This window comes from Phalaenopsis equestris, unplaced genomic scaffold (assembly GCF_001263595.1).
Source record: "Phalaenopsis equestris unplaced genomic scaffold, ASM126359v1 Scaffold000384, whole genome shotgun sequence".
NCBI classification, from domain to species: Eukaryota; Viridiplantae; Streptophyta; class Magnoliopsida; order Asparagales; family Orchidaceae; genus Phalaenopsis; species Phalaenopsis equestris.
In genome coordinates, this window is record NW_018164826.1 from 31,026 (window position 1) to 44,880 (window position 13,855).

The following is a 13,855-nucleotide window of genomic DNA, read 5'->3' on the forward strand; positions in this document are numbered from 1 at the left end:
AATTAATTTTGCAAAGAGTATTACAAAAATAGCCGATAAATGGCAACAATTATCTTTATATGATGAAAGAATTAATGCTCAGATTTATCATCAAACGGCTGAAAAATCACAAATTCTCTATATGTATGGAAATACAGATTTCAAACTTATCTCGGAATTATATAAATACTGCTTAGTACGCATGATATATTTAGAATATGAAAATCTTCTAAAAGAATTATCAAAACTAGTTATTGATGTCTTGGAAACATTCCACATGACCAACCATTGGATTATATATATGAAATTATATCAAACTTATCCCCAACCATGAGAATGAATTATCTCATTTATACAGCTCTTAATTAGCAACGAACCTTATACTCTTAAACATAAACCAACTAAAATATTATCTCAGTGATCTAAATTAGATGATTTATACCAAATATGGAATGAAACTAAAAAGCTAGATCCAAGTAATATTTGGGTCTATCATTGCTCGGAATACTTATTCATACATCGTCATTACAAGCAGCCGACACGCAAGCTACATGAAGTCTTGCAGAAATAATGTTACAGCTTGCAAAGAAGTAAAAGAATTATTTTGCCAAAAATTACAAAAAAAAAAAACATAAATGTATGTATTGTCAGAAGCGGGATACTCTATAGGGAGTAGGAGAGAAGCTTGAAGCCAGAAATAGTTAGATATAAAGAAAACAGTTGTAAAGTGAAATAATTATCAAAAAAGAATATTTCGTACAAGAACTTACTCTCCACCAGCTTGTAAAGCAGAACAATTATAAAAAATGAATATAATCATACCGCAATAACTCTCCACTGACTCAATTATTGTCGACTTCATTCTCTACCAACTGAATTAATGGTATGCAGAAGCGAATTATTGAAGATATCGTCAGTCATGACGACTACAGAGTATTTCACGGCCTATAAAAAGTTCTATTTTCCGAAGCTAGAGCCAGAGCGAAAATTAGCATCTTCTCTTCTTATTTTATTCTTCTTCTTTCTTCGCCCTCCTCTTGCAATCAAAAAATGTATGCTAGCCATAGCGACTAAATAAAATCTTCTCTTTCAGATGTCTGTAAGTATGTTATAAAGTATGTAACATTATGTTTTACTCTTATTGTTTGCTTATAATAATATTATGTTATTTTGTTTCTATCACTTCTAGCTACGCTTAGTGTAAGAAACGAATTAAAGTTAAGATTTGCATCTCTATAGTAATTATATAAGGTTGTAGTTTGTTGATGATCTTAAATTGATCATTTGTCGAACACTTATTTTCTCTAGAAAGTCATGGACAATAATATAATATGAACCGGAATGTTGAGGTAAATCTTAGAATAGGCAGAAACAACGTAAGATAATATTAGGATAAGCTCTCAATAAGAAGCATGATGGACCCGAGCATTTTATAATATACAGAAGACAGGAGAATGAGAAAATTTTGTTACAAATGAAAGATAATATAAAAATATTAAATTTAGGGATGAAAATTCAAAAAATAAATATTCTAAATATATAAGAACGGATAGAAAAAATAAAATTATGTAATAAAAAATCTGAGACATCGAAGACACAGAAAATGGTATCAAAGTCTGATGATCAACATACCAAAACATAAGAATGTCCAAAACATATTAAATATTTTTGCACAACTTCATGGTCTTATAGATCTTTTTGTTTCTCTTATAAATTTCAATTAAAAGAAGAAAAAAAATTAAAAAGACATCTACTTTTTGATGAACTTAGTGCATCTATAATTAATAAATTTTATGTTGAATAAATTCTATCTAGAAAATGAATTTAACATAATTTATTACAAATAAATATAAATAATAAACAATTAGAAGTCTTTTCAAAAGAGCAAATTTTTTATATCAAATCTCCCTTAGGAAATTCTAATGAAAGGATTATTATTAGTTATATGACCCTAAAACAATAATTTAAATTAGGATTATATTCAGAAACTATACTTAACGACCAACTCGTTAATTTATGGAGTTAAACCAAAGTCAATTAGAAAAAATTAAACTCTTTAAAAACATAATCCAATCCAGATATAAAAAATTAGCCCATACATAAATCACTTGTAATGTATATGAATTGGGCTTAAGACTAATTCAGAACCAACAAATTCTAAATAGTAATATAGCTATCACAGCTACTCTTGTTGAATATTGCAACGTAGAAAGATTTTCCTCTCAACAAAACATTTTTGGCTGGATGAATCAAACTAAGCATAGTTCACAATGAAATAATACAAGGAGCTATGAGAATTAATGAAATCATTTCAGTCGGGGAACTTTCTCCAACTGAAAATGAAATAAAAGATTTATATAATGATCTAACTGAACACCAATTCAGGAATACTTCTTTTAATTATCCTTCAATCGATACTCCAACTCCGCCTAACAATCAATCAATATAAATGTCTATTCAATCTAATTCTAATAAAGCTAGTATAAGTCACAATACTAATTCTTATGCACATTGTCTACCACCAAGTATCAAACGTATTCCTATTCCAGGACCAAATCAATCAAGATCAAAGATCCAAATCACATACCTAAACTCATTAGTGGACACAGCATCTATTTAAATATTGATTGTTTCAAAAATATTAATGAAATAATCGATAAATGGGTAATAGAAAATAACTTGGATATATATAATTATAATTTAAAATACGAAAATGCCTACGAAATTTTAGAAAATACACTTACTAAAATTGTGAAAAAAAGATTTCTTAGACAAAAAGATAATCAAAAATAAAGTATTAGAGATACTTGTTTAGCTGAAAGAACTATTAATACACATGATAAATGACCAAACATTCATGGTGATTTTATAAAAAGTGAATTCCTAAGACATAAAATTAAATTTACTACCAAAGCAGAAAAACAGAAATATCAATCAGATATTACTAAACAAAAGATAATAGGCTTAAATATTTACAATATTTGTTACTTAAATGAATATAGTTAAAATTATCAAAAAAAAATTTTATGATATCCTAGTCGATGATCGATTATTATAATTCAATATGTATTTCTATAAACTACCCAAACCATATAGTATTCTATGGAGTTATGAATTTACAAAATTACATCCAAATGACATTACTCTAAGAAGTCGTATACAATACGCTTTAGAGAAGTCAGCTGAAGCTTGTCATTATTATAATTTATATAAACAAAATAAACAATCATTTTGTTGTGAAAATTTAAATTTAGTTGCTCAGCAATGGGGTTGATCCTCTTCTAATAACAGTTTCAATTGCTCTACAAAAAATAATAAAAAAATTAATAAAATATAAAGAAGACATTTTAAAATTAATAAAAGAACTTCTAAAAAATGGAAATATGACCAAAACTAATACAAATACGAAAAAAGTCATAATTAGTAAATGTTGGATTTGTAAACAGGAATGATACTATGTAAATAAATGTCCCCAAAGGAATAAAGTAAGTTATGTCAATTTTTGTAACAATTATAAATGAAAATGAACTAGAGCCAATTTTTAATTTTTCTGACAGAGATAGCGAAGATATTTATGAACTATCGGATATTAAAGAAAGCTTGATAAATATAAGTAATTCTCATAATGAAATAGAAGAATAATATATTCTGATTAATAAAAAAACATTGAATCAGATATATTTAATGATAAATCTATTGAATATGAAAGACGTTACATTATCCGAATAGGCTTACAATAAGATACGAAAATGAAAATTATCTTTAGGAACTAAAGACTGTTTAAATATGTTGATTTTCATCTTGAAAAAAAAGTATACGTTAAAGTATTCGTCAGGGAGAACATCCCATTGATATACTAAATGTCAAAGGAAGTACATGAATACCTTTATATAATCAACAAATAAAGCAACAAGATTAAGAAAGGATTAAAAATCTTGAAAAATTTAAACATATATTTTTTGAAAAAATTCAAATTTTAATAAAGGCATACTTTCGTAAAGTTATTGATAGCCCTATAACTATCTGGCTTTATGATAACAGATTTATACATTCTAAAAAAGATGACTTATTACGTGTTATACAAAGAAATCTATGTTATCAAACTTTAATGTTTAATTTACACTCAAACTATGATGTAAATATTAATGATCGACCTCATATATTGAGAATAAACTAGACAGACTAAAATTACGTGAAGGAAAAGCAGTTTATAGCATTACTTATCAAACTGTTTATGCATATGATAATCAACATAATACAGTAGCATTTAAACCAAATATCAATCAAATTCATTTAGATCCTCTCTTCTCTCATATAGGTCATATAATTCAACCTGAAGAAATTAGTGAATTAGAAATAACTCCTTCATTTAATCTTTCGAATCATATCCTTTTACATATCGAACACTACTACTTGAAATCTTTAGTGGTCTCCAAATTATCAATGAATATTAGACCAATCAATTAATTCATATTCAATCTGCTCTTATAAAAATTCCTAAATTTGGAGTCTCACTTATAATGACCCTGATTTAATATTAGGAAATAATTTCTTTAAAATATTTCTCTCATTTACTCAATCTTCAGCAAAAATCACCTTGGTTATACCCACCAATATCCCACTTCTTTGTCCAATTCTACGTACATCTGCCTTCCATTTCACCGCACCCACTTTTCGCAACAAACGTGGTGATTCTACTCTAGATCAAATCATAAAAACTATTTTTTCCTCATCTATTTAACCTTCACTCACATATATAGCCATTTCCCAGGAAAATTCTAAACTTACTGAACTTCATGCTTGTGCATCCTCTCCATTTAACCTTCATTTTTAGAAAATCATTTACAACTGTGGTCTCAAGACGAGCTTTTTGCAATTATTGAATCAATTAATCATTATCTTATCATTAGACTGTGCCCTATGACTTATACATATGAAGATAAAAAAATTTTTGACTCAAATTCAAGAATTATAAAATCTCAACAGTCCACATAGTAGTCCTGCTTTTTTAGGAAGAAACCATGTTGAACATATTAGAGGAAAAGCAATGATGGTAATTAACTATAAAAAGCTTAATGATAACACAAAATTTGATGGTTATTTTCAACCAAATAAAGAATTAATAATAAATCATATTGAGAAGGCTAAATAGTACTCTAAATTAGATTGTAAATCAAATCTGGCAAATTATGATGCACCTAAATAGTAGAGAATTTACCGCATTCAGTACTCCTCAAGGCCACTACCAATTAAACGTTATATCTTTCGGATTAAAAAACATTCCACGGATATTTCAAAGACGTATGGATATTATCTTTGTTTAATTATCTCATTTTTGTCTTATTTATATAGATGATATTTTAATATTCAACCAAACTATTACGCAGCACTTAAAATATTTAGTTTTATTTTCACAAATAACACAAAAACATAAAATAGCTAAGTAAAAAGAAAGTTGTTTTTGTAACCAATACTATTAAATTTTTAGGACTCATTATAAATAAAGGCCCCATCGAATTACAAGAGAATGTTTTAACAAAAATTGACTATTTAAAAAAAAAACTAATAAAAAAGATTTACAATGTTTTTTAAGATATATCAATTACGTTGAGGCATTTATCAAAAACCTCGCTGAGTTACGAGCCCAGTTACAAATTAATTTATGAAAAAATATAACTTAATCTTGGGATGAAAAAGACCGAAAAAATTTACAACAGATTAAAGATTTATGTAAAAATCTTCCAAACTTTCATTTATATATACCTAGTGATTATTTAATTATAGAAATTGACAGCTCTGAATTAGCATGGGACTCATTTTAAAAGCCTCACGAAATTCTAGTGAGCTTTTGGGCAGATATAGCTCATGAAGTAAATACAGATATTGAATTACTTTAAGCCTAATTCATGTATATTAGAAATGTTTACTATGTCAGACTACTTTTTTATATATGAATTGAATTATATTTTTAAAGAATTTAATTTTTTTTAATTGAAGATTTGATTGTTAAGTATAATTTTTTAATATAATCCTAATTCAAATTGTTGTTTTAGGATCATATAATTAATAATAATCCATTCATTGCAATTTCCCAAGGAAGATTTAATATTTATTTGTAATAATTTACAAATTCTATTAAATTCTTGTTCTAGATAGAATTTCTTCAGTATCAAATTAATCAAATATATCAGCACTAAGTTCATCTAAAAGTAGAAGTCATTTATTTTTTTTCTTCTTTTAATTGAAATTCATAAAAAGAACAAAAAGATCTATAAGACCATGAAAGTGTGCAAAAGCAATTAATATGTTTCGGACATTCATATATTTTGGTTTGTTGATTGACAGGCTCTGCTACCATTTTTTATGACTTCAATGTCTCAGATTTTTTGTTAGATACTTTTATTTTTTCTATTTTTTCTTCTATATTTCTAATTTTTTTTAAGATTTTTCATTTCTAAATCTAAACTTTTTATATTAACTTTCATTTTTAACAAATTTTTCTCACTATTCTATATTCTGTATCTTATAGAATACTAGGGTTCATCATGCTTCCTATTGAGAGCTTATCCTAATATTATCTTACATTATTTCTGTCTATTCTAGGGCTCGACCTAAACATCTCCGGTTCATATAATATTATTCTCCGTGAATTTCTAGAAAAAATACGGGCTCGACAAATGATCAATCTCAGATCATCAACAGACTGCAACCTTATATAATTACTTCAAAAATGCAAAGCACAGTTATAATTCATTTCCTACACTAACAGTAGCTAGAATAAGTAGACATATAATAGCATATATTATTATAAGCAAACGATAAGAATAAAACATGACAACCTTACATATTTTATAACATACTTACAGATATTCAAACGAGAAGACATTATTTAGCCGTTATGACTAGCACACATATTTTAATTACAATAAAGGAAGAAAGAAAAAAAAGAAGAGAAATTGCTAATTTTCGCTCTGCCTCTAGCTTCAAATAATAGAGTTTTATATAGGTCGTGAAAGACCCTGTAGTCGTCGTGGCTGGCAATATCTTCAATAATTCGCTTCTGCATAAGTGATCAATAATTCAACTGGTGGAAAATAAAGTCTGTGATAATTTAGTTGGTGGAGAGTTATTGCAGTACAATTAGATTCCTTTTTTTATATTTTTTTTGCTTTACAGACTGGTGAAGGGTATGTAATTGTACGGAAGATTATTTTCTGATAATTATTTCGTTTTGCAGCTATTTTTTTTTACATCCCACTATTTCTAGCTCAAGTTTGTACAATACTCCTTGTAAAGTATCATGTTTCTAACAATGCATACATTTATGTTTTTTTTTTCTTTTTTTTTTTAATTTCTGGCAAAATAATTTCTTTACTTCTTTGCTAGCTGCAACAATATTTCTGCTGAGAATAGAAACCCAACTTTAATACATGACTTCATGTACCTTGCACGTTAGCTGCTTACAATGATGATATATGAATAAGTGTTCCGAGCAATGATAAACTAAAATATTAGTTGGATCTAGTCTTCTAGTTTCATTTCATATTTGGCATAAATCATCTGATTTAGATATCTGAGATAATATTTCACTCGGTTTACATCTTGGGGTATAAGATTAACTATGAATTTCAAGTTGTATAAATGAAATAATTCATTCTCGTGGTTCGGGATAAGTTTGATATAGTTTCATATATATATTTCAGTGCTTAACAACTATGTGAAATGTTTCAACGGCATCAACAACTGATTTTGGTAATTCTTTTAAAAAAATTTCATCTTCTAAATAAATCATGTGTATTAAGACACATTTATATAATTCAGAGATTAGTTTGAAATCTGTATTTTCATACATCTCGATGACTTGAAAATTTTCAACCGTATGAAAATAAATCTGAGAATTAATTTTTTTTTTCATATAGAGATAATTTTGTAATTTTGAGATCTGTAAAATCTCATAATTCAGCAATTAAAGAAGTGTATGCTGCTTTTGTAATTTAAGAGGTGGATGTCTCTTTTGTAATGGAAGAAACGGATGCTTCTTTTGTAATTATAAGATTTGTAAAATCATGTATTTTTCATAATTCAGTAATTTAGGGTAATTCATCTACATAGATTTATCGACTCAGATAATTTGTTACTTTTACTAATTCATTTAGAATGTTATTGTCGTAGGCAATTTCACATTCTAATGTCCATATTTGTAATTCATATATTCCTGAATAACTATTCAAGTCTGGGAGAGACTTGTCGACTTCGTCGGCTATTTCCATATTTTCAACATATGTATTTACTTCTTGCATAATTCATGTGTCAAAATGTTAGCAATAGCATTTTTATTTTTCTCAATATATGTTATATTAAAAGTATATGCAAAAAATAAGTTTTGTCATCGTATTAATCTTTTATTAGGTAAAAAATCTACAATTTTTTATTTTATAAATGAAATAATTATTTTATTATATGTTCTAATAAAAAATGTTTCATTTAAAAAAACTTGAATTTTTCAATTATTTTTTTTATTGCTAATAATTTTTTTTTGTTAATATGATAATTATGTTGTTGTTGTTGTATACGTACCCGAGCTGTATCTGCATAAAAGCTCAGCAAAATTTCATCGGGCTTTTAAGATGGCTCCTCATGCTAATTCAGAGATGTCAGTTTCTATAATTAAATAATCACCAAATATAAATAAATATAATTTTGAAAGATAAGTCATTAATATGTGGTAATTTTTTTGTCTTTTTCATCCCAAGACCAAGTTATATTTGTTCGTAACTTCTTTGATAATGGGGTCGCAACTCCACTAGAATTTTTATAAATGTCTCAGCATAAAAAACGTTGTAAATCTTTTTGATCAGTAATTTGTTTGAAATATTCAATTTTTTTAGAAAACATGCTCTTGTAATTCGATTGCGCATTTATCTATAATGAGTCTTAAAATTTAAATAGTGATGGTTACAAAAACAGCTTTTTTTTTACTCAGAGTTCTTCCATATTTTTGTGTTTTTAGTGAAAGTTAGGCTAAATGTTTTAAGTGTTGCTTAATAGTTTGGTTAAATATTAAAATATCATCTACATAAATAAGGCAAAAATAGGATAATTCAAAAGAGATAGTGTTGATACGTCTTTGAACTATCTATGGAGCATTTTTAATCCAAAAGACATAACGTTCCATTGGTAGTGGTCTCGAGGAGTAATAAAGGCGGTAAATTCTCTACTATTATGCTATATGATAATTTGTCAAAAGTCTGATTTACAATCTAATTTAGAAAATCATTTAGCCGTCTTAATATAATTTATTAATACTTCTTTATTTGATAGGAAATAACCGTCAAATTTAGTGTTGTCATTAAGTTTTCTATAGTTAATTATCATCCTTGTTTTTCCTCTAATCTGTTCAGCATTATTTCTTACTTAAAAACCCAAATTTAAAATTAATTATGTCATGATGTTTGCTTAATTTATATTTTCATATTTCGTATCGTGGTCTACATACATTTTTACTTCTAGTAACTAATTAGTACTCACTGCAATTGATATTATAAAGTGCAAGCTAAGTGACAAAACCATTTAAATGTAAGTTACATTATTTTTTTCCTGTAAACTAAAAGACTTCAAAATATCAAAGATGTTAGATAAACAAGGTGGTCTAATCATAAGATGTTTTGGATAAGGCAATTAAAATTGGCTTAGTAAATTAAGATATAAAAGATGTTAGATAAATAAGGTGATCTAACCTTAAAACGTTTAGATTTACACCAATCTCAAGTACACTCCTTGGGGATATACCATATTCATATGTCGTTAGTGGAATATTATTGATTCGGACCCCACATAAATGCGTAACCGAAAAACATGTTAAGGGAAGTGCATGACTCATCTTACATTTATCAAGTATTAAACATGAATTTAATTAAATGATTTCTTACCAAACATAAACAATCATTGCATACAACTTACACATAAATGAAACATGTCAAATTATATATTCATATAATGATTGAATGAGTCAAAAAGTACATCAAGGCTTTGTTTATCAACTCTCATACAACAATTACAAAATATGCCTAAGCATAATATTTCTTTAAATATCTCTTTTTGATCGAGGATATTTGATGAGATCCAGCTACATCAACTAACAAATAAGTACCTCCATCATAGACCTTTTCGATCACAGAAGGTCCTTCCTAAGTTAGCTCAAATTTCCCGTGTTTATGACGGTAATTCAAAATGAGGTGGCGTAGAACCGACACCATATCTCCAACCGTTAAAGTTATTGGCCTTACTAATTTATCGCAAACTTTAGCCATTCAGGCACGATACATTCTAGTTTCTGTTGAGCTTGCAACCTAAACCCATCTAGGTTATCCAACGCCTCTAACTTAAGTTGGATATTTTGATCACTATTAATATTGTTGCTCACAGCAAACCGTAATGAAGGTAATTCTTCTTCCAATGGAAGGACTGTTTTGTACCTAATAGTCAGTGTTTATAGAGAGAATAATGTGTACGATATATATTACAATATGCCCAAAAAGCTTCTAAGAGTTTTTCATGTCATTCTTTCTTATTAGCATGAAGAATTTTTTTAATAAGGCTTATCAAAGCCTTAATAAAAGCTTCGGCTAAGTCATTTTCTCTTAGATAATAAATAGTGGAGTACAACAACAACAACAAGCCTTTATCCCACTAAGTGGGGTCGGCTACGTGAATCCTTTTTCTCCATTGCATCTTATTGAGTGTCATAATTTAATTTAATTCTAATAAATTAAAATCATTTTTTATACGATATGCCCAAGTCTTTTTAGGTCTTCCTCTACCTTTCTTAGCATAAGTTGAATCTATAACATCTACACTCCTAACCAGATCATCAGATGGTCGACGTTTAATGTGACCAAACCATCTAAAACGACTTTCTCTAATCTTGTCTGTCACTGGAACTACACCAACCCTGTCACAGATATATTCATTTCACATTGTCTCCAAGAGTTAAGCCACTGATCCACCTAAGCATTCTCATCTCAACAACACATAACTATGTTTTATGCTTCTCTTTTAAAGCCCAACGTTATGTGCCATAGAGCATTACAGGTCTCACCACCATCTTATAAATTTTTCCTTTCAGTCTAAGCTGTATTTTTCTATCACATAATATGCTTGATGCATTCCTCCACTTCAAACAACCAACCTGGATTCTACTAATAGCATACCCATCTATATCACCGTCACTTTGAACAATAAACCCGAGATATCTAAAGTGTTCACACCTTTTAATGATTTTATCACCCATAGTTATAATACTGTCACTAAAGCTATTATTACTAAAATTATATTTCATGTATTCAGTTTTAGATCTATCTAAACGAAGGCCTTTAGAAAATTACATTCCATGTATTCAGTTTTAGATAATAAATAGTGGAGCAAAGCCAATCAATTTGATGACGTTGAGGAAATCTATTAATTTTTGTATTTTTAAAGGCCAGCCTCGTCTGATATGTTCAGCTTAACACACTAAGGGTCTGTTTGACACAGTTATTGATTATTTATAATATGCTGATAAGCAGATTATTCTAATAATCTAATAATCTTCAGATTATCAGAATAATCTGGCTTACTGTTTGAGACAGCTTATTCATATTAGCTTATTGGTGGTTAAATGACATTTCTGTCCGTCTGATAAAACTGTTTAGGGCAGCTTATTCAGAATAGCTTATTGGTAATATAGAAGCATATAGTGCGAAAGCATATAATCATCACAGATCAGTTTCAAAAGATGACATACAGTTCTCACTCTCTCATGAGTACCAGAAGAAATAAAAAAAGGATAAAAACAAGTATAACTACAATGAAAAATATTAAAATATTTAATTTGAAACTCTGGCTACGCTATCCTCATCTGCACTATCAACTAGGGAAAACATCGAATTCCCATGACTGCTGGCAGTGTAATATGTGAGACTGTCAGCCTACCGGAAGAAACCGCAACGAGCTAAAACACCCTTGACACAACCGTAGAACAACCTCCCAAAACTATGAGACTGACGTGACGTGAGCAACGGAGACGGTAGTCTAAAATAACACAAAATACTTTTATCCGTAACTGATATCCTAGAAGTCATGTTGGTATAATTGCGAAAAAAACAAAAGAACCAAATGTCAGCTCAAGATATTTAAAAAAAAAATTAAAAGAATATGAACATAAACCTATAATCTTATTAAATAAAAATTTGATAGATCAGCAGCCACAAATAACATCTGTGATAGACTCCCTTAAAACAATTAATTCAGTCAAACCTTCACTATCATGATCTTCAAATTCGTTAGAGTCTATATCATCCTCAGGTAATGAGTTTCCTCAAAGACATTCAGTTCATCATTGTCAGCAATGCTGAAGTCTATATCTGATCGTGAGGAATGTTATCGGATGAAGTTATGAAGTGCCATTGTTGCAACCACAATGGACACCTGCTTTTGGAAAGGCTACGACGGCATATCACGTAAGATGACCCACTTCTTCTTCCAAACTCCAAATGTTCTTTCAATTACCCCGCGTAAAGATGAGTGGCGTTTATTAAACATTTCCTTTCTGCCACGAACCGTGCCACTAGCTCGCTCAAAATCAGGAAGATGATATCTCGTGTCCGAGTAGGGCTTCAGGTATCCCCGTTGCATAGGATATCCTGCATCAACCAGATAATATTTTCCTGGTACGAGAAACAATGTTAATAAAAAATTGCACAATCCCACATATTCAAATTACTAAACAAAACTAACCTGATGGGGGGAGAGGGAAACACTGCGATCTATTCCTCGTGGCAAAGGAGAAAATTCGACTGTCATGTGCACTTCCGTCCCAGCTTGCAACCACAAAAGTAAAACACATGTTGAAGTCGCATACGGCCATGCCATTTTGCGTTGTTGAACCACTACGACCGATGTATGCTACCTTCTCGTTGTTAGGTATTCGGGCATCAACGTGTGTACCGTCAATTGCACCAATATAGTTCTGTTTAGTTGCCCATTAGAGAGTAATAATATTATTAAAGTATATCATGTAACAAAATAAAAACAATGATAGTTACCTTGAAATATGGCATATATTGAGGATCGTTGACAATTTGTTCTGGAGTGGTAGCAAATGATGGATCCTCTGGTTTAATTATTTGAGCTGCTAAGCTAACAAGTGCTTGTATCCCTTTTGAAAAGTAACGACTAATTGTTTCATATGAATGCTGAAATCTTTCCATAGCTCCTCGAATTGACTCATTCTGTGCCAGAATGTACGGTGTTATAGCCAACACCTCCCGAGACAGAGTACTAGAAGAACCCTGGAGGCCGTGATTTAGACATAACTCGTGCAGAAGATCCATAAAAATAGGTCTCATCATTCTGAATATATTTCTAAATCTTATTGGATGTCCCGAAAGCATTTCACCAACCCATATATCTCCAACAAAGGTGGATGTCATGCGGGGAATGCGAGTAGTGCTACGCTGGTAATAATCCAACTACAATATCGCAACGGCTGTAGCAAATGCCATTCTCCTACGACGTTCACGTTGCAGATCCATCCTAAATGATTTAAAATATAAACATTAATATTCAACTATCCAACAATTTAAAATGTTAACAATTGTGCTAATAATAAAAGTTCTCATTTGCTACATATAAAATGATTACACATGTAGAATGACACATATAGAATGACAAACATATATTAAAAATAAATCAACATAAGTAGAAGTTCACTTAGTGCTGATACATAATGAATCCATAAAAAATATCATTCATCGAACAAAACCCACAAATATTCAAGACGCATTTCAGGCTCAAGCGCCATGAATATTTTCATTCTAGTTGAATCCTCAAGTTTTTT

At 29.2% G+C, this 13,855-nt stretch overlaps 2 protein-coding genes across 2 annotated transcripts in view; both read right to left on the minus strand.

Moving 5' to 3' along the window:
• Positions 1-312: 312 nt before the first annotated feature.
• Positions 313-13,855, minus strand: part of LOC110026610 (non-specific lipid-transfer protein-like 1) — a 19,600-nt gene continuing 6,057 nt past the window's right edge. The window contains exon 5 of the mRNA XM_020727615.1: positions 313-559. The gene's annotated coding sequence lies outside the window, so the exon portion shown is untranslated. The remainder of the gene's footprint in view (positions 560-13,855) is intronic.
• Positions 12,460-13,448, minus strand: LOC110026609 (putative nuclease HARBI1). Its single transcript, XM_020727611.1, has 3 exons — positions 13,062-13,448; positions 12,754-12,985; positions 12,460-12,659 (listed from the first exon to the last, which is right to left on the minus strand). Exons 1-3 carry the CDS (start codon positions 13,446-13,448, stop codon positions 12,460-12,462), a joined length of 819 nt encoding a protein of 272 aa, XP_020583270.1.

What these genes read in the sequence shown, in the direction of transcription:
- LOC110026609 (XM_020727611.1), bottom strand. Translation starts at nt 13,448, where the DNA reads ATGACATCCACCTTTGTTGGAGATATATGGGTTGGTGAAATGCTTTCG. An exon ending in AATATATGCCATATTTCAAG is followed by an intron (nt 12,986 to 13,061) that starts GTAACTATCATT and finishes GCAACTAAACAG; the next exon opens with AACTATATTGGTGCAATTGA. An exon ending in TTTCCCTCTCCCCCCATCAG is followed by an intron (nt 12,660 to 12,753) that starts GTTAGTTTTGTT and finishes TGGTTGATGCAG; the next exon opens with GATATCCTATGCAACGGGGA.